The sequence below is a fragment of the Lissotriton helveticus genome, chromosome 11 (genome assembly GCF_964261635.1).
Source record: "Lissotriton helveticus chromosome 11, aLisHel1.1, whole genome shotgun sequence".
Lineage (NCBI taxonomy): Eukaryota > Metazoa > Chordata > Amphibia > Caudata > Salamandridae > Lissotriton > Lissotriton helveticus.
The window spans coordinates 800042813-800062807 of record NC_136072.1 but is presented as its reverse complement, the minus strand read 5'-3'; the positions used below and the strand labels follow the sequence as shown (position 1 = coordinate 800062807).

The window sequence follows — 19995 nt, the reverse complement described above, 5'->3', positions numbered from 1 at the left end:
TTGCAAGCACCGCCTCATGCTCCCTTTCCCTGCTTTGCTGTGACAACCGCACTCATCCAGACAGGCAGCGTTTTATTATCCTTAAGTTTTATTTGACATGAGTGTTGAAACCTATGAACAATATGGACGTCATTCACGTCCATTGTGCATCGAATACATAGGGTGCTATTGGAAGCAGTAGATCAGTACACGAGCTAAATTTTGAAGGTGCGCTGGCATCAGATGCTTGGTTTAGGGCAGGCTATATATAGCCTGCGCCAGTTTCGCATTCAGCTGTCCTAGTGCCCTGGGAGAGGAGCGCGCGGCGGGGGCTCTTGAGATGGATGGGAACGACTTAATGGAGGATGGGAGGGTAGAATGGACACCGATCTGCTGTAGCGGTACAAAGTGAACCCAGTCATGCCCGAATATTGCATTCCGTGCTTGTTGTCTTCCGTCGTTCGGGTGATTTCATGCGTTTGGTTGTCGTCTGTCTGGTGAATCCGGTATGAGGGTGGCCGGATTCTGCAGGAATTGGAAGTTACCCATACATTTTAACTAAACGACAACCATCTCGTTATAATGCACGTAGGTCAGAGTGGATTATTTTCTAGTATCGCACTATAGCTGTAGAATTGGCTTGTCAATGAATGGATAATGGCGCACAGTGAGTGTACTATAAGAGGGAGGCGGTAGTTCTTTGTTGCTGTTTGAGATTCCTCACCTGCCCTCTTTTATGCCAAGCGCGCAGCGCCTATCGTGCCCGATGGCTCTGTGCCAACATCGGGTGTAGTACCTTTTACCATCCCCGTGCCAGGGTTTGAGTATTCGCCAGACTGCCGATAGAGAGCCTTCTTTAAAAGCCTTGATGCTCTCGCCCTTCAGCGCCTTACTAGACAGCCTGGGCGGGAGACGTGGGCGGGAAGAATCGTTTCCTCTTTCTCTGCTGTTCTGCAGAGACCTTCGGAATGAGCGGGAAGGTCACTTCAAATTCAAATCCACGGCGGGAGGGTTGTCTTTTGGAATGCAGGCTTTTCTACCCTTTTTGCTATTTAAAGGTCCTTCTGTTCTAGGCAGGCTTCCATCAGAATTCTACATGTTTAATAAGATCTTTCAGTCAACCGGTCAACTTTTTGCATGGAAACCTCGAGCGGAATCAGAATATCGAAGTCTGTACCATCGCCAATCCTTTGATAAGCTGAGCGCTTTGCCGCTTAGGTTACTGAAATATTTCTGTCTAGACTAGCCCTATCTTTCACTCACGTTTGGCCTCTTGTTTAATTTTTAATATTCAGTGACTTATTATTATTATTATTAATACTTTTTTTTTTTAAACCATGGAAATTCTTAGATAATCCGACATCTCATTCTTAACACTATTGTTGCCATCATATTCTCGCATAAAATTATGTATTTTTGATGCATATCCATAGGAATAGGTACATCGAAATCCCAGCTCGACCCTCACTTATAAATAATGCCATCGGTGGCAATGAGAAATAGTTTTAAAACTGACATCGGTACTAGAGATGCCGCGCCCGTGTATCGGCACTAGAGAAGTTTGCTGCCCTTATGGTTCTCAAAGGGTCCAGAGGCATTGTTAACTCCCCCAATAACACTGGGATTGGAATACTTGATGTGTACTGTAATACATGCTGACTTTGGGGATTCCCCAGAAAGGGCAATTTTGCAAGCCCGTTAGCCGTTTTAGTGCGCTGTACTCCGTTTTGTCGGCCATTGTGGGTTCTCTAATTTTCATTTTGACTACTGTAAAAGAAATGCCAGTTAGCTCACACTTCTAATGGTGTACTTACTGGGTTCAATGGCATGAACGCTGTTCTCCAATCTGCCCCAAAAGTTAAGTAACAGATTTACTACACACCTAGACCAGTTCTCACTATCACTCCCAGCGATGCTTTTAGCTCTGGCTTAGCCGCGAAGCTGTCTGCATTTTTACTAGTTCTTAAAAATATACAGTTATCCACAACTCCCTTGACAAAAGTATAGTCTGCCCAGTTTCAGTTAATGTAATGCGTTTGACTGAATGCGTGGTTTTGAGTCTCGTAACAATGGCTCTTCTAGCCCTCCTGTTTAGTGTTGTCTTTCCTGAAGTTGATATTCTCCGTAACCTACCACTTTTTAGGTCTCGCCTGTCGATGCGCATGCGCATCGAGCTTGCGAGACTATTGGGGCTTAAACAGTCTTGAACCAACTTGCAAGGAATCGTGGCGATTCCTTGCAGTGCCCGTGAAATTGAAGCTTAATGCGCATGCGCTTAAAAGCGCGTGCACATGCCCCCAGCCGCCTGCCTGCCCCTGCTGCTTTCACACCCTCTCGCCGTCTGTTCCCCCTGCTGCGTCATCAAAGGCTTTCACGGCGGCCGGCCATGCTTTCAGTTTCACTGCCGGCCGGCCGTGTAAAGTGCACTTCAAAGGCCGCTCTCCCTGCTCCGCCCCCTGGAAGTGCTCTTGTTTTTCGAACATTTCTCCCACCCGTCTTCCTTCTCTGTAATCCATCCCGCCCCCTCCAGCTACACGTTCTTTGTTTCCCAGCCTCTTGTTTAACTTATCCCATCCCCTTACTGTTTCTTCTACCCTGTCCCTGTTTTTCCTGCCACCTCATATACGTGCCCCATCCCCCTTCCCCACTACAGAGCGCCCAAAGCAAAGAACCATTTGCCACCCCCTCCCTGCTGCTGCTCTTCCCAGCGCGTGCACTACACCCCCTTCTCCCAACGCTCTCAGCTCCTTGGCGCAGGTCACGGCTGAGCACACAAGCAACAGACCCTCTGTATTGTCCGTTTGATGCTGGCCTCTGGCTTTCCGTCTCAATTGTTATGTTTCATTGCCTGCTTACTCCTGTTTATTTAATCTTTTAAACTATCTACACTTCTAAACTCCTGCTACATTAACGTTTTAAATTACAAATTAAAGGGTGCGCTCTGCCTCAGGCATCTGAGCCGTCCCTACGCTCCCCACCCACCCCCATCCTTCACACCCCCTGCTTCACAGCCATCTGTTCCTCTCTCCCCGCACACAGCCTCTCCGACTTCCCCTCTCTGCTGCCAGCCTTAGGGCCGCCTCTGGGTTCCCATCCTCGGCTCTGCTGGCATCTCGTCTCCTCTCGCTCCCACCGCTCCTTTCCCCCCACTCCTTGTTACTTCTGAATTCCCCAATATTACTGCAGCATAAAGGAGGTGTCTGTCACACACAACCATGAAGGGGCTCACTCATTTTTCACTTGTTTAACTTATCCCATCCCCTTACTGTTTCTTCTACCCTGTCCCTGTTTTTCCTGCCACCTCCTATACGTGCCCCATCCCCCTTCCCCACTACAGAGCGCCCAAAGCAAAGAACAATTTGCCACCCCCTCCCTGCTGCTGCTCTTCCCAGCGCGTGCACTACACCCCCTTCTCCCAACGCTCTCAGCTCCTTGGCGCAGGTCACGGCTGAGCACACAAGCAACAGACAGACCCTCTGTATTGTCCGTTTGATGCTGGCCTCTGGCTTTCCGTCTCACTTGTTATGTTTCATTGCCTGCTTACTCCTGTTTATTTAATCTTTTAAACTATCTACACTTCTAAACTCCTGCTACATTAACGTTTTAAATTACAAATTAAAGCTTCCCCGTGCGTTTTAACCTCTATAGAATCAGAAAGATTTGCCTGCCTGTTTCTTTTATGTTTTCACCTACCTCTCTGTTTATTAAATATCCTCCTTCCCCACATGGTTTCGCAGGTTTGCTGTTAATATAGTTTTACATCATAAATATTTGTTTTCCTGTCCTGGTTCATTTGTGTCCTCCGGCATAAAACCTTTGTCTGCATGTTTCTCTTTAATTTCCACTGCAGCCAGGTAATTTCTCACGTTTCCTGTTGATTTAAACTTTTACATTATAAACATTGTATTTCCGGTTACATGTCCTCCTCCTCACAATACCAAAGCAGTGCCTGCATCTTTTCTTAACTTTGAAGCCTTTGCTGCATCTTTTGTTATTGTTTTTACTACTCTCTGGGCTCTTCAACCACCAATCTGCGCCTCTTCTGTTTATCACGTCATTTGTGCCCTACATATTCATTAAAGATGGACATACCTGCTATGTCGTACGCCCGTTTACTACTAAACATAACACATTATAAATCACAGCCCTTGCCGCCCGGTTTCCACTCCATCCATCCCTCCCCCACTCCATCATCCCCCCCACTCCATCCATCCATCCCCCCACTCCATCCATCCATCCATCCCACTCCATCCATCCATCCCACTCCATCCATCCATCCATCCCACTCCATCCATCCATCCATCCATCCCACTCCATCCATCCATCCCACTCCATCCATCCATCCATCCCACTCCATCCATCCATCCCCCACTCCATCCATCCATCCATCCCACTTCATCCATCCATCCCCCACTCCATCCATCCATCCCCCCATGCAACGCCACTCACCCACGCAACGCCACTCACCCACGCAACGCCACTCACCCACGCAACGCCACTCACCCACGCAACGCCACTCATCCATTTGCAAAACGAAAAACGTCAAACTCTTCTATTGCGAGACCTATTGCATTTTCAATGCTTGTTATAGTGGTAGCTGCAGTTAGACCTCGCTGAAACTAATTCATTCTCCCCCCCCCCCCCCCAAAGAAAAGCAATACAAAACCCTTGTTAAATTGCTAGGCCTCTTTGTAAGGTTTAAGCTGTCTAGATGGTAGTTTCCATGCTACAGATTTGAGTCTCATACTTTTAGCGGTTTAAGAAACGAAGTATTAAGAGTCCCACTCCCAACCCCATGTTTATGTTTAATAACTATAAATACCTTTCCTATATTATCGAATGCTTTGAGGCCCGTTGAACCAATAACTGCACTGCCGTAGGCGCTCAAATACAAAACCTCCTCCGCTATAACCCTCGCTAATCAGGTATTTAAATTTCTTAGCCAAAAAAGTAGTCCCGTTTGCCCATACATTCAGGTGCTTAAATTGTTTCAGTAAATGTTTAATTTTAACTACTTAATTCTTTTTTTGTTTTAGACGTATGTGACTGGTTTTGAGCTTTTTTTTTCTTTTTTTTCCCTTTTCCCTACAGAATGAAGAACTTGCTCGCACATCTCTCTTCACCATGGGGCTTTATTCATCATCTTTAACTCGTCAGAGCTGCACGAACTCTAGAAAACAGACACTGATACGTAGAGGATAGCAATAGGTTAACGCCTCAATACATATCATAGTTTACAGTCTTATTTAATTTTATAATACATTATTTATTGAATATTTTCATACCTCATTTTGTTTACATATCAAGTTAAATATTTTTTTTGAACCACTAATTTTGATAAACATGGAATCAACGACAGCCTTGATGAGTTTAGTTACAAGCATAGTGGGCGCAGAAAGTGCTGGGCCGTTGACTGCATTCCTTTGGCTGCTGATAGTGGGCTTTATCATCGCGTTCGTCCTTGCCTTTTCTGTGGGTGCCAATGATGTAGCAAACTCCTTTGGAACAGCAGTGGGATCTGGCGTGGTGACGCTCCGGCAAGCATGCATTTTGGCATCCATCTTTGAGACTGTGGGCTCAGTCCTTTTGGGAGCCAAAGTCAGCGAGACCATCCGCAAAGGGTTGATTGATGTGGAAATGTACAACACCACCCAAGAGCTACTGATGGCTGGATCTGTGAGTGCCATGTTTGGTAAGTTTGTTTCTGTCAAGCGTTTAAGTGTATGCCCAAATGTGCTTTTAGAATTAAGCCAACATTAAGCTCCTGAGTCTGAGATTCCTGCCCCCCTCGAACCTACCCCCCAAAAAAATCTCCACATAATCCTTTGATTTAGCATCACAAAATAGGAACCCTTTTTGACAGTTGTCCATAAAGCCCAACTATCAGTTTTTAAGCACTCGCGTCCTTTGTCCAACACTCAATTAAAATTAAGCCTGTATGTCAATTGTATGACTTTGCTATGGCATTGAAACTGCTGCACAAACAAAATCCACTTTACTTTCTGCCACTTTGAAAAGGTATCTAAAGTGCCCCTCTCGTCTGAACTATTTTAATTTGCAGCAACAAGGTCTGTCAAACTGGTTTAATATACTTTGCCAGCAAGGTTCAAGTTGTGGCTACCACGTAGGCCAGGTGTGCTGGGAACCAATTTTGCATGTATATCCATCCCCATTAGCCCAACTTGGTGCTCATGCATGAAGGGTCTTGGCATCATACATAAAGCCATTCACGTTACTAATCAATGCATTGGTGGTTGATATTTATAGTTTACAAATGCCTCCTAGGATCCACTAGGGTAAACACCAATGCCTCAACCAGTGTTCTTAGGAGCTGTTGAGTATCTTTTCAAACAAACTTCTAAATGGTTAACACTGCATCTGGTCACCCCAGACACTGCAGTCAGACTGAAAACAGCCACCTTTCAGTAGCCACCTACACAGTGGTGTTCCTTGTACTCCAAACCTGCTTTTCCCTGCAAAAATTGGCTACCTTAACTGAAGCCTTCTGAGTCGTGATTAAATGATCTAGGTGGTCAGTGGTGTTTTTGAAAAGATGTGCATACCAACATCGAGGCAATCTTGGTTAGCCAAATGGCTAAAACAATTTTCTGGGTTGGAAGATGTTTACAAGGCTGCATATTAACACTCACCAGCCCCAGCTCAGCACAGTTGCTGGCTGTGGAGAATACTTCACCATTTGCTGGTCTTTAGTAACTTGTGTCCTAGACTGTTGGGGTACAATGGCAGTTCCACATATGGGTTATCTATGTGCTAGTTTCTACTAAGAAAAAGAACCATACAGTGTAGATTTTACAGTATAGTGAGTTGTGCTCCTGCAAATATGCACTGGATGTGGTGGTGTACACGAAAATATTCAGCAATCCTCATTGGCTGTACTTGTGTATACCGTATCTGAATTGGAAGTAAATAATTCCCTTGAGCAGAATATTTTTTATATCTATATCTATCTATATCTCCAGCCTGTTCTTTCCATAAGATTCTTTCAACATTAGGGCCTTTTTCTTTTTGCCTCCTTGTAGTAACTGCTGGTATCTCGACCAATTTTTACATGCTTTTCAAAGGAGGATGATCCTGTTTAGGTACTTTCAGCCCCCACCCCCGGAACCTGCTCTGTTTACATGCATAAAGGAATATTTATTATCTGATAAGCCCTCTTAAAAGTCCTACTCTCACTCTGCTTTTTTTTTTCAAGCTTTCTCTACAAGGCTCATTGGTTCACTTACGCTATTCCTCCAAAGGTTTTCATTCGAGGAACTAGCCTTTGTTTCCTCTAGCCACCAGGCCGCTAATAAGATTAAGCACATCCAGTAGCTCTCATCTGCTGTTGGCTTAATAATGAAAAACAAATGTGGCACCTGGTGGCTTTAGGAAGTCCAATGGGTCTGGTTTAGAACTGAAAATGCAAGCCATGCTGATTTTCTTTACTAATGCTTGCTCTGCCTTGGTGAACTTTTACGATAGTTAGGAATATTTAGTTTCTTTGTTTAGCTAGCTTCCAGGTCCATAGATTGCATGCCGTACATTACTGCCTCAAAAGTAAGGAAACTCGTAAAGAAAAGCATTCTTGTACATTTCTGTGACCAGATGATAAAGTATGCTTTTTGGTGAAGCTCTACTTGAAGTCTTTGGAGGGAACTATAATTATGACCTGTTCCTTTTTACTTCATATTGACTGCTTTGTGTGAATATGTCCACTTGTGCTGTAGGTATATTTTTGAGAAATTAAAAAGCTGTATTAAACAATTTTGTCTAGCCTGCTCCTCAGCTGCCTTAACCTAAAAAGTCCGTGCCTTTCACTGTCACTATCTGTACACGTTAATCCATTTCCCACAGAAGTGCAGATCATTTTTCAGTAGTGGCATGTGTGGAATACTTTGAATACACGAGTCTATTTTTACTCTTGCATGTCTTCCGAGAAGCAGGCCTAACCAAGGCATGCATATGTCTCCGCCCCCCATTGAATAACCAGTCGCTGCTCCCCCTTAAACGAACAAATATGACTTACAGAATCTAGTCACCTGAGGACTAACCCCACCACTATATTTGTTGCTAATTTGGTTTTTCAGAGGTGTATCTGGGTTTTCTGATCCCCTTTGTGTTTAAGAAATTGAATCTCTTGGCCTGTTCTGCGGTTCATGGAACAAACTAGTTTACTGCTTCCTGACCTACAATGGACCTGCAAACTGAACACCCAATACACCCACTCAGCACTTTACCTTCTTTAGTTGCAGGGCAATTAAGCCAAGATTTTCAGTAAGGTAGTGTGATGACAGTCTATGGACTCTACTTTCTGTCCCGTGCTTGTTTTTATGAAATATGTTTCTTAATGCACTACAAAACACAATGCTGCACAGAAACAACTGCAATATTGGGAATTCTGCACAGATACTGAGGTGGTTTAACAGAAGCGCAAGGGGAAGGCTCACAACGTGCACAAGTAGCTTTCTAGTTCTGTGACCTGTAAGACCGTCCTTGGAGAATTAAATGTTTTTGTCACAACCTATTTTATTTTGATACGGGAGGCCCTGTCTTCAGCGCTCTTGGCTTCACCTCAGTATTTATTGGTTCAATGAGCACGTACACTTGGTTCTTCAGTTAGATATGTGCAACCACACTGCCGTCAAATTCTCCCAACAAGTGAGCGTGCTGGTCGACAGGCCACCTTTGGTCTGCCCAAAGATTTTATTGGCTGTTTGAGTGGACACAGTGGCAGTCTGTACTTCAGATAGTGGCAGTGTCCTCCCTTTGGAGTGGTGGGGGAATAAGAGTGCTCACTTATAGCTGTCCCTCAGGCTTGTACCTGTAGGTTCTTAGTTAACAGTAGCTCATAGCTGCAGAACATTGGTGGATAGCTGTCATGTCTCTTGTAGGATGAATGAGTGTCTTGAGGTTAGGTTGGTGAGGCTGGTAGACCAACTGGGTGGTGCCAGTTACATTGAGTTTCATCATAGCGGTTGCCTCCCTATAGGGGCCAGGCAATTCTCCCCCTCTTTCGGAAGGTCTTCAACTCAAGTTAACAGACAGACCCACTGCTCTTCTCTGAAGTTTACCCAACCAGACACCAGTCCTGAATGTCAGGGTTTTTTAGCTACTCTGTAGGGTAGCAACTTTCTTGATTAATAGAAGCGCTGGAACCAAGTGGTAATGTTCAGGTCCCGCTTGGAAGTGGTTGTATTCGAATTGTAGAGCCGACCTAGTTTTTATCGGAGTGTGTTCTTTTCTCATTAGACCTGAATGAGTGGGGTCTACAATTGAAGGACCCACAGCAGCAGCACAATCCAGTGTTAAGCTCCGCACCTAGCTGTCATTAGTCCTTGTGGGAGTAGCACTTGTGAAATGGGCAAGCCCTGTCTCAACGATTCTTATTACACCTCCTGTGCTTGCCCACCATCGGCCCTGATGGTAGTGCCCCGTGAGAGAGAATCTACGAAAACGTCTGAGGTTCCACTACATTTTTAAAGCTGCTTTTGCCTGATCGTTTAGTATCTGGGCTGTTTATCGCAGTGCCAGCAATATTCTTCCTTGCCTGGGAAGGCTAAGCTGCAACCTCAGTCTTGTGATATTTTGTACCAGGGGCCGTCCAGAATTGGACCCATTGATCTAGTGAACGTACACTCAAACTGAACATGGATCTCTGCTATGCGGACAAAACACACATGCATTTAATCTGGATGTTAGAGCAGCATCTGGTCACTACAGTCAACTTTAACTTAATGCATGTGGTACCGGTTGGCACCATACAAACTAGAAAAAAAAACAGTTTTGATTATCAGTTAGAAACCTTGTGCTCCGTCATTTCTTAACGTATGTGTCCCAGGCTACAGACATGAGCCTTGTGAGCAGGGTACATTGGTGCACCTCTCAAGGCCACACAGCCAGATTCAAATCTAACAACTTGGAGGATTGTCTGGGTGACCGTTTGCACACGATTGTCATACGTGCTAGTCCGAAAGAATGTCCGGATACCAGCTATCATGCAGCTGGAATAATGAGCTCACTGGTTGCTCATCCTTGCCCCATATCGGGGACATTTCTGTTACACACCCTCTGGTTTGGCTGATTTGTGTTTGTGACAAGTGGGAGACCCCGCATGCCTGTAATAGTTTAAACTTCCAGCTGCATTTAATTTCCTTTAATTCTGAAGCTACTTCAGCAGCTTGTGCTGTACGTGTCCAGCTTCTATAGAGTGAACAGAAGGTGCATGTGCTCAGCAAAGCTGTTGCAAACCTATTGAACACACTACAGTAGGTATAAGTTTTATGTGTAATCCATACTCGAATTGTGCCTTTATTGCAGAGCATAGTCATCAGATTAGTCGAGTGGCCTTTAAAGTAGAAAACTGGTTTTTAGACCTATTTAAAACTCCATTACTGCCAATGTTTTAACCTACTATATATTTCAAAATACTGTGAAACAATATTCGAAAGGGCACATACTTCCACTTAAACTAGCTGAGGCAATTCTCTCCCCTCTCTCTCTCGATGGGACCGCATCAGTCTGTAAACTAATGCATACATTTTCTTTTTTTCAGGTTCGGCTGTATGGCAGCTAGTAGCTTCATTTTTGAAGCTTCCTATTTCCGGTACCCATTGTATTGTGGGAGCCACAATTGGTTTCTCACTGGTGGCCAAAGGGCAGCAAGGAGTCCAGTGGATAGAGCTGCTTAGAATTGGTAAGTAATGCAACTTTCCAACAAGGATTTGATTTCCTTTGTTTAGTTTGTAATGTTAATAGTGTCTTTTTTTTTCTCTCTCTTCTTTCCAGTTTTATCTTGGTTTATCTCACCACTTCTCTCTGGTATTATGTCTGCTTTGCTCTTCTTTCTCGTCCGTCAGTTCATTCTCCGCAAGGTGAGTTCGTGTTTTTTGCACTGCATATCTTGGTTATTATTGGACTAAGAAATAGGGAGTTAGCTCTGCAATAAAGGGGCTTCTGAACAACAGAAGATTCAACTTTAAGTGAGCCAGACTAGCATGCCTAGTGATATAATGAACCATTTCTGCTAAATAGGGCTTCAGACATAAACCTGCATGCACTCTTTTCTCCACTGCATGAGCAGTGAAGAATGGATTTTTATTTCAGACCTCTAATAAACTGGGCCATTTTTTCCATTGTCTTTATGGCCTATACATTTCTTTGCTTACAGAATGGAAACCACACAACTGCTTTAGCATAGGAGCACAGCCCTAATTGTTGTGGTGAGATGGCTGAGAAGTGCAGGGCCAAAGACTTACAGCTGCACCGCTCGAAAGAGTGGGAGTTATATGCTACATTGTAGAACTGGAAATTCTGCTGAAGAGCAACTTAATATGGGGCGGACATGTAAACGGCAGAATGATTGCAATATAACGCAACTAAGTAGGGAGGCTGCTTGGCTTAAAAGAAATTAATGGTTTTCTATTTGTTAATGGAAAATGTCTAAGAATAGCCTATATTGTCGCATAACTCTGCCTTTGCAAGACCTTTTTATTGTGGTCATCGGTGACAGCTAGGTTACGCTCACTTTGATCACTTGCTTTATTGTGCGTTTGGTCAAGAGCTGCCCCGGTTTGCTGTAAAAGGCTTGTTACAACTCACTTGTTTCTGACCCAATCTGGGAGATTGGGTGACTTGGCTCGAAGTGATACCGCAATAAATCATTCTGACATGGCTATTGACATCTTGTTGCTTTTTCCTTGAACAGGCTGCTTGGAGGGTGAACCATACATTTTCCTGGGCTGCTTGAATGGTCTTCTACAAGAGTCCGTGCCTTATTACAAAAATCAGTTTTAGTACCGAGCTCTAGTCCACATATTTGTGGTTTGTTTAAATGAGCCCTACACTTAATGCAGGTTAGATTGCCGCTGCAAAAGAGTGTGTACATTGTGGCGTCATAAAGATATAATCTCCCCCCCCCCCCCCCATGTTAATCCAGTGCTTGACTCCTTCTGAAAGGCACAATATGGGACATGTGGCTAAAGTAGTAAAACCTCAGGGCCCCATTGTGTGCGATACACTCCGCGATAAGACTAGCAATATTCAAACCCATGCACCTAGTCAGGACTGCTATGTTGTACACTGCAGGTTAATGTTAAAGCAGAATATGTTGCTACTCTAAAGAGGGTTGTCTGACTCCTTTTTGAAAACCTTCATGAAATTGTTGATTCTAGTGAATTTCTTGTGCAGTGCAGGATACGCTGCAAAGGTAGCAATTAAATGGGCTTTGAGTTCCATAAAGAAATCCTCTGTACGAGGCATGTGTGGCTGCAGCTACATATGCTGTGCATACTTCTTACATCTAGTTTTGGGCCCAGATGTGTGTAATTTGTTTTACTTCGAAGAAGTTTTTCGAGTATTGACACCTCCTTTGTGCTAATGGGCATAGACTCCTACATTGTTTGTTTTCTTTCCACCGTCTGGTTTGGACGTGTGCTCTGGTTTAACAACGCAGATTTTATTTTTTCCCGGTTAATATGGTACCTACCGTCCATTCATTCAACACAGGTAAGGGGAGAGGGTCAACCGTATCTACAACTCTACCACCCCGAACCCCCTAAGTCATATTCATACACACAAGAAGGGATGGAGAGACTCTCAAGATATGTAACGCCAGAAAACAGAGAAAATATAACTGTTTTGGAAATACTGCCCTCACTCACACACCGAAGTGTGTGTGACATGCTTCATCATCGGGTCTGCTTACAATACGCCCAGGTGTAGCCACACTCAGGACGGAGCATAAGGGAGGGGATAAACATAAAAGACCAAAGGACACAAAACAAAACCGAACAACATATGTATATATATATATATACACACACAGGGATCAGTGAATGTCACCCTGTGACTAGAACTGGTGTGCGACAAGTGCAGTTAATGGGGAAGTGCTTTAAAACTGGTTTGAGGATACCAATTAAACTTTTATTAATAGGTTCCACAACCAGAATTAAAAAGCGAAAAAAGGATGGGTATTGTTTCAAAGCGAAAATTAGAGTTCTCAAAACAGCCCTCCTAATACCGCTTGTCAACATGTTTCGACCGACTTACTGCGCCTTAAAGGTCACCCCAGTCTTCTTCAGGACTTATGTCGTTACCAGTCCTGATGTTGGCCTAGCCGTAGTTCAGTCAAAGTACCAAATGGCTGATCACACAAGATTCCAATTGAATCACCACGTGTGGCGGGGATCCCAACAACACTGGAAACAAAAACTGAAATAATAAATAATCCTACATGATTATATTGTATATGGGTGCCAAAAAGTTATAAACTTCTTCAAGCCACCCCATTGGTTATGACGAACAAGTATCCTTGAGTTGGTACACTATTACAGCCTATGAGGATAATATATTCATCACCCCTGGCTACGGGTAAAAACTATGTACAATGCTACAAACAGACGAGTCTCTACATACACTTGTCGCACACCAGTTCTAGTCACCTACCGTCCATTGGCATTGTACTTGACTCGCATTGCTCTTTCCTCTGTGGATTGGAATTTGAAAACTTTCATTGCCCCGTGTTCATATCAACCTCAACACCTGCTCCTCCTCTCCTCACATGTCCAGCCCGCCCGTCTACAGCGTCTCGCCACCATGCCTCGATGGTGATGGAATGGATGCCTTTTCGCTATTCTCCTTGCTGCCATGCGAAATACCCTCAGACCAATCAACATAAGCTCTGTAGTTTGTTGCTGGAACGACTGTCGCCTGCCGCTCCATCTGCTCCAAAAAGACACAGCTGTTGCACCGGTCTACTTGATCCGTCTCAAAAGGGGGTAGTAGATACACCAGACTTTTTCAGTCCTGACAACGTTTAGGGGGAACACCCACAGCCATCTGCTGCAAACTAGGCCTTTCTCCATTGAAGACAACACTGACCGGGAGATTGAGGGCTTCCCACCTACTCAGCAGTCTGTGTATTGGCCACTCCCCCACCCCCAACCTGGGAATCATCCTGGACTCTGAACTCAAAATGGACTGCCAGATCAACGCCATCTCGTCGTCCTGCTTCCACACCCTCTGCCTCCTATGCAAGACCTTCAAATGGATCACCTCGAACACAGAAAGACCGTCGCTCACACCCTGGTCACCAGCAGACTCTACTACAGCAACGCACTCTATGCCAGAATAAAGAAACCTCACACGCAAGCTACAGAACATCCAGAACACCGCCGCAAGACTGGTCCTCAAGACACTGCCACATCTCCCAACACCTACGCACGCTCCACTGGCTCCCTATCAAAGCTAGTCCCTTTCAAAATGCTCACCCACGCTCCTGGCCTTCCACGACACCGGACCAGCATACCTGAACAGCCGACTCCAATTCCATGCACCCCAAAGGACCCTATGATCAGCCCAGCTCTCCTACACCGTAGTCTCCCCCTGCACCAGAAAGACCATATCAGGCAGCTGCTCCTCCTTTACTCGACCCTGTTCCTCGTACCATTGTTACAACGGATGCCTCGCGCTCTGGGGTAAGGTGCACTCTAACTGTACAGGGTCTGGGGTAGACCAGATACCAGTTCTGCACATCAACCTCGGATCTTCTAGCTGTTCATCTAGCTTTGAAAGCCTTCCTGCCTCACGTGATAAGCAAGGTTGTCCATTTCCAGTCAGACAATGACAGCCACGTACTACCATCAAAAACAATGAAGGGGGACGGGACACGCTCTACAGCTGTTATCTCAGACCAGTTGGCTCTCTGCCACAGCATTAATTTGTTAGCGGAATACCTTCTAGGGATAGACCAAAGTGTTGTTGAACAAAGCAGAATGAAGCCATAAGTCCAAGAGTGGGAATTCCACTGCAAAGTCCTACCCTGTTACTTGCACAAATGCGGGTTCCCTCAAATAGATCTGTTTGCAACCGCAGACTACACCAAATGCCCAAATTTTGCCTCCATATTCCCACAGTCCAGCAGAAATGCACTATAGATTAATTGGTCAGGATATTTGTCTACCCTTTTCCTCCTCTCCCTCAATTTGTGGTTCAGAGGCTTCGGTGAGCATCCCTCACCCATCTTGGTAGCTCTCACATGACTCGCCAGCCATGGTTCACACCTGATTGACCTTTCGTCCCGATCTAGAGGTTCCCTAACAGGCCGGGTCTTCTCACGCAGAACCATGGAGCAATTGGGCACCCAGATTCCCGGTTCCTCAGTCTTGCCTTCGGGCTCTTGAGGTCGTAGAACTTTTGTACCTTAATCTTCCACCCGAGTGCATGAGCATGCACAAGGAAGCCCTCAAACCTACTGCCAGTGCCTATTATGCGGTCAAATGCAAAAAGTTTGTCTACTACTACCACTCAATACAAATTGACCCTTTCAAAGCTGCATTACAGAGTATTGTCTACTTGCTTCACTTACAAATTTCTGGGCTAGGCTTTACCTCCATACGCTTGCATCTAGCCGCAGTTGCTGCCGATCTTCAAAATAAACATTTCTTTTCAAAATACCAGTAATTAAAGCCTTCGTGGAAGGTCTTGAGTGATTCTTCCCTGGGTTTCACCAGCACCCTCATGAAACCTTAATATTGTACTTGCATGACTTATGGGCCCTTCATTTGAGCCCCTTCGTACTTGCCCCCTTCAATTCCTATCTTGGAAGGTGACCTTTCTAATTGCTGTTACCTCACGCAGCCAAGTCGGCGAGGTTCAAGCATAAATTCGGGAAGAACCTTTTTCCAAATACATAGGGACAGGGTTGTCCTCGGCACCACCCCCAAATTTCTACCCAAGATAGTGCACCTCCCCCTTCACAGCTAGATTCCGTTGCAGATTGGGCTCTCCATACTTGAATGTAAAACAAGCCCTTATGTTCTACATTGATAGGACTAGAACTTTCAGAAAGACCCAACAACTCTCTGGCTTTCTCCCAACCTAATAAAGGGAAGGCTAAATCCAAGTCTGGCATTGGCTGATGGATAGTTAAATGCATTGACATGCTGTGCTAAGGCAAAAAGGGTTCTACCCACTCCCAGAGCACACTAGTCGAAAAAAAGACCTTCTGTATGGCCTTCCTGTGGAACATCCCAGTAGCTGATGTATGCAATGCAGCTACCTGATCTACACCACACTTTCACAAAATATCACGGAGGCTTTTCTGCCTGCCAATAAGCCAATGGTGATCGGGCAGTTCTTCATACATTTTTCTAAATTATTGCAACACCCACAAGCTAGCCACTGCTTTTGGGGAGAACTAATTTCCAGTATATGCACAGCATGTGTATCTACAGGCACACGTGCCTCCAACAGAAAATGTCGTGCCTAGTAAGCATCTGTTCGTGGAATTTAATGCTGTAGATTCACATGCGCCCTCCCAGGTAGCCTCTGGCTGTTGCAGTATTGATCTTTTTCCTCTTATGCGTGGACATCATTCTACTTATCACTTCATCCAAACATCCTCACCTGCAGTACAGGAAGAGTCTTCATGGAGTTGATTCCCATGCGCATTATCACCAAGAGGCAAAATCACACTACCTTATGACTTAAGACTTCTTTGAACAAAAATAAATTGCCCAAATTCAGGCCCAACAGTAGATGGCAGAAGTATGCACAGCATGTAAATCTACAGCACTATATGCCACGAACAGATGCTTACAGGGTAACCCTTTCCTTAACGTATTTCACCAATGAAAAATTTTGAGCAGTCTCTCACCAAAGAAATGTAATTAATGACTTGTTTTTGTTTGGTTTAGGATATCTCCTAGGGTGAACTGGTCTTTGGATGTTTTTAGAAATGTTGTTCTTTTGTTTTGTAGCCTGATCCTGTTCCCAATGGACTGCGAGCATTACCGGTCTTCTATGCCTGCACTATTGGTATCAACCTCTTTTCCATCATGTATACTGGTGCACCGTGTAAGTACAAAGGGGGATGCGCTTGGCATGAGCATCAGTGTTGATTTTGTAACATCTAGGCTAATCTTATTAAAGCAAGAGGCTGTTTAAATCTGCTAGTTTGATATGCTTCCCAATCCTCAAGCGCCACATGCTTTCTCCTCGTTAAATGTTTTATGTATTTTTAGATGTGCTTTGGGTATTTGTACAATGCCAACGGAGAAGTGTTTGAGGTAGGGGTACCAACTGGGTTTAACGGTAGTCCTCAAAAGAGCTGGTGATTTTTACATAATGGGTAAATGGTGTGGAGATTGCTACTCTGTTTCACAGTAATAATGTGAACCTTTCTTTTATCTAATTTTGGTGTTGGTGGCAACAATTGAGCAGCTGTGGCCACGAGCTGGCCTTGGCCTTCCTTTGCTAGGGTGGGATGATCAAAAAGTGGGCACAAACATATTTGTGAGTCTATCCCAGACTTGTTTACTGCTACTTGTTTTTGCAGCTTATGTTCGTCAGTACTTGGCTCTGAAAAGTGCTTGGAAGAGCGATGCAGCAGTGTTCACGTGACCGGCTGCATCTTTATCTGTGCGCTGCACGACTGAAGCTCAAGTGCAGGGTGTGGCGCACGACCGATAATGCAGGCGCTTTCTCTATTTGGTGTTATTGAGACCCCGAACTGCTGCTGGCTTGGGAGTTCGATACAGTAGCTGCTTTCTTCTTTGATTAGATTAGTGTCCTAGGAAAAGGTTCTATAAATAAATTGAAGGCCAAAAGTAATTCCCGTAACTTGCAGTTAGTTATTCGTCTTCCCATAAGATGGCTGGGTTGAAACAGTTTTTCAGAATCTCGGCAATTGTGAATGTGAAATGCCCGGTCACTCCGCCAAGGACATGGTGAACTATCGCCCTAAATGCTGCCGCTTGGTTCTGCAGTACTGCTTGTACAGATATATGTACAGCATAAAGCCACGTGAACTTATTGAAGCGCCGAGTTTTACATTTCATGGCGGTCTCCTTCACAGTGTATGTGGCGTTTGTCAATTTATACACTTGCTCACTGGAAACAGTTGATGGATGTCTTTAACAGTGTTCAGTTGATTCTCAAAGTAAACTGGGGAGGGGGGGTAGCGGAGGTTTAGTATTTCTTGATCCCTGCTATCACGATAAACCTCCAGTCCTGCCATCAGGACTGAATATTTTTTGGGAGGAGTTTCTTGACCGACACGACCAGATGTGCGGCCGTCACCTGATTTAAAGACAGTTCAGCTCTGCTTAGCACACGTTTTCAAGGAATGTGTGAAGATCGTAGAATGTCAGCTAGAACAATTAAAAGTGGTGTTTAACGAATAAAAACGAGTTGCTGCCATATTTATGGTCTAATGATTCTTTTATTCGACAGTGCTCGGCTTCGACAAGGTTCCACTGTGGGGCATTATCCTGATTGCCGTGGGATGTGCTGTGATCTGCGCCCTTGTTGTTTGGTTCTTCGTTTGTCCACGGATGAGAAGGAAAATTGATCGTAAGTAATACCATACAATTTCTACTGGAACAATATTTATGAGGCGTAGTCTGGTTTTGATAAGACAGTAATTGTATTACAAAACTCAATTTAAGCCTTCCTGAAAGAAAATGCTGCATTTGCACATAGTATGTTAAATTGAAGCAAACTGGCCCTTTTGCTTTTTGTTTTTATTGGTTTAGTAGATCAGGTAAATTACAAGCTCCCTTTCACCTGAAATGCTTGCGTCTGAATGTACTCTTTGAAGTTTGTCTAGGGTGGTGATTTGAAGTGACTGGGGATCGAGACTTGGCACTGCAGTTCATTTGCCATCCTTTGGTCCATGTTCACCTTGATTGGCTTGTCTCATTAGTCATAACAAGCTGTTGCTATATTCTGGGCATACCATGTCTGGATCATATTACGGACGGGCATGGAGGATTATGGTGAGTGCTGCATGAGCCCCCTTCAGGACACTGGAAGAATCTAACCCTGCGGTGTTGGCTGGGTTAACCTTTCGTGCCTCTTCTGTAGTTTGCGCTTCCCAGGATAGCCTGAAGTTGAGATTGAATCCCACTGCTGATGGTGCAGGTGGCAGCACTTGTCACTCAAGTGAGGGATTGCATAAAGTACCCTAGTAACCACTCTTGTCTTAGCATACACAAGGTTTGTTGTGGCTGATAATTTATAGCTTCAGAATTCAGTTTAGGTGAACCAGGATGGTGGAAATGTTTGACGCCAATGGGTAAACTTTAGAAGGTCATGGCTTGTCATGTACCTGTTGCTCAACAACATTACTGTTAGATCACAAAGCGTGAAATACAAAGTATTTAACTGGACCCTTACTTCAGCACTATTGTAACCTGGTTGCTTACAACATGCATTGCTGCTCCTAGAAACTCTTAAGCGTTCTTCCAAGTGAACGTGATGGCAGCCATTAAGCTTGAGGCACTCTGCTCCACTGTTCTCAGCTGTCAGAGGAAACGCTGTAAAAATGCGAAGTAGTGTCCTTTACAGTAATGCAAGGACGTTATGTAATATTTGCTAATTGCTGACTTTCACTGTAGAATCTGAAAGGACTTCAGCTAGCTTTGTATTGACTGGCCTCGATTGCCATTTTTGTTTTGAAATCCGTAGTGAACATTGTAATCGGTGAAGGAACCCATTTAAAAAAAACATAGTTCAGAAAAGTTAGTTATGGAATACTGTGCATTGGGATTTCTCGTATTTGACTCAAGCCTATGAAATGCCACTGTTGTTGGGAACTCGTCCTCCAGTGTCTTGTTTCTCAACAGGGCACAAGTCTAGTCCTTCAGAAAGCCCACTTATGGCCATCAAGTCCAGAGAGCGACACTCTTCCTTGCGCAAATCCGATCCTGAAGAGGTAAAGATTCCCCTTTGTAATGGCATCTGCATTGAGAACAAGGGCTCCGTGGAGTGTGGGGACACTCCTGTAATCCCGAGAGCTGCGGCAGAGGAGAGGACTGTTTCTTTCAACCTGGGAGACTCTGACGACGTGCCTGAGAGAGAGAAATCCTCCAGCCAAGAGCTTAAGGAAACCAACGTCGACGGTGGAATGAATGGTGAGTTCGGTCAGCTGGCTCCAATCCCCAAACTGGAAAGATGACGATTCAGTTTGTAGCAATTCCCTCTTTGCAATGAAGATAGTTTTGCATGTCTAAATGT

The 19995-nt window shown here is 44.6% G+C and overlaps 1 protein-coding gene across 1 annotated transcript in view; it reads left to right on the top strand.

Moving 5' to 3' along the window:
* SLC20A1 (solute carrier family 20 member 1) overlaps window positions 1–19995 on the top strand; it is a 43077-nt gene that overhangs the window by 3536 nt on the left and 19546 nt on the right. The window contains exons 2-7 of the mRNA XM_078666823.1: window positions 5071–5671; window positions 10532–10672; window positions 10765–10850; window positions 16737–16833; window positions 18211–18330; window positions 19605–19892. Coding sequence (XP_078522949.1) covers window positions 5323–5671; window positions 10532–10672; window positions 10765–10850; window positions 16737–16833; window positions 18211–18330; window positions 19605–19892 — 1081 coding nt within the window. The 5' untranslated portion in view covers window positions 5071–5322. The remainder of the gene's footprint in view (window positions 1–5070; window positions 5672–10531; window positions 10673–10764; window positions 10851–16736; window positions 16834–18210; window positions 18331–19604; window positions 19893–19995) is intronic.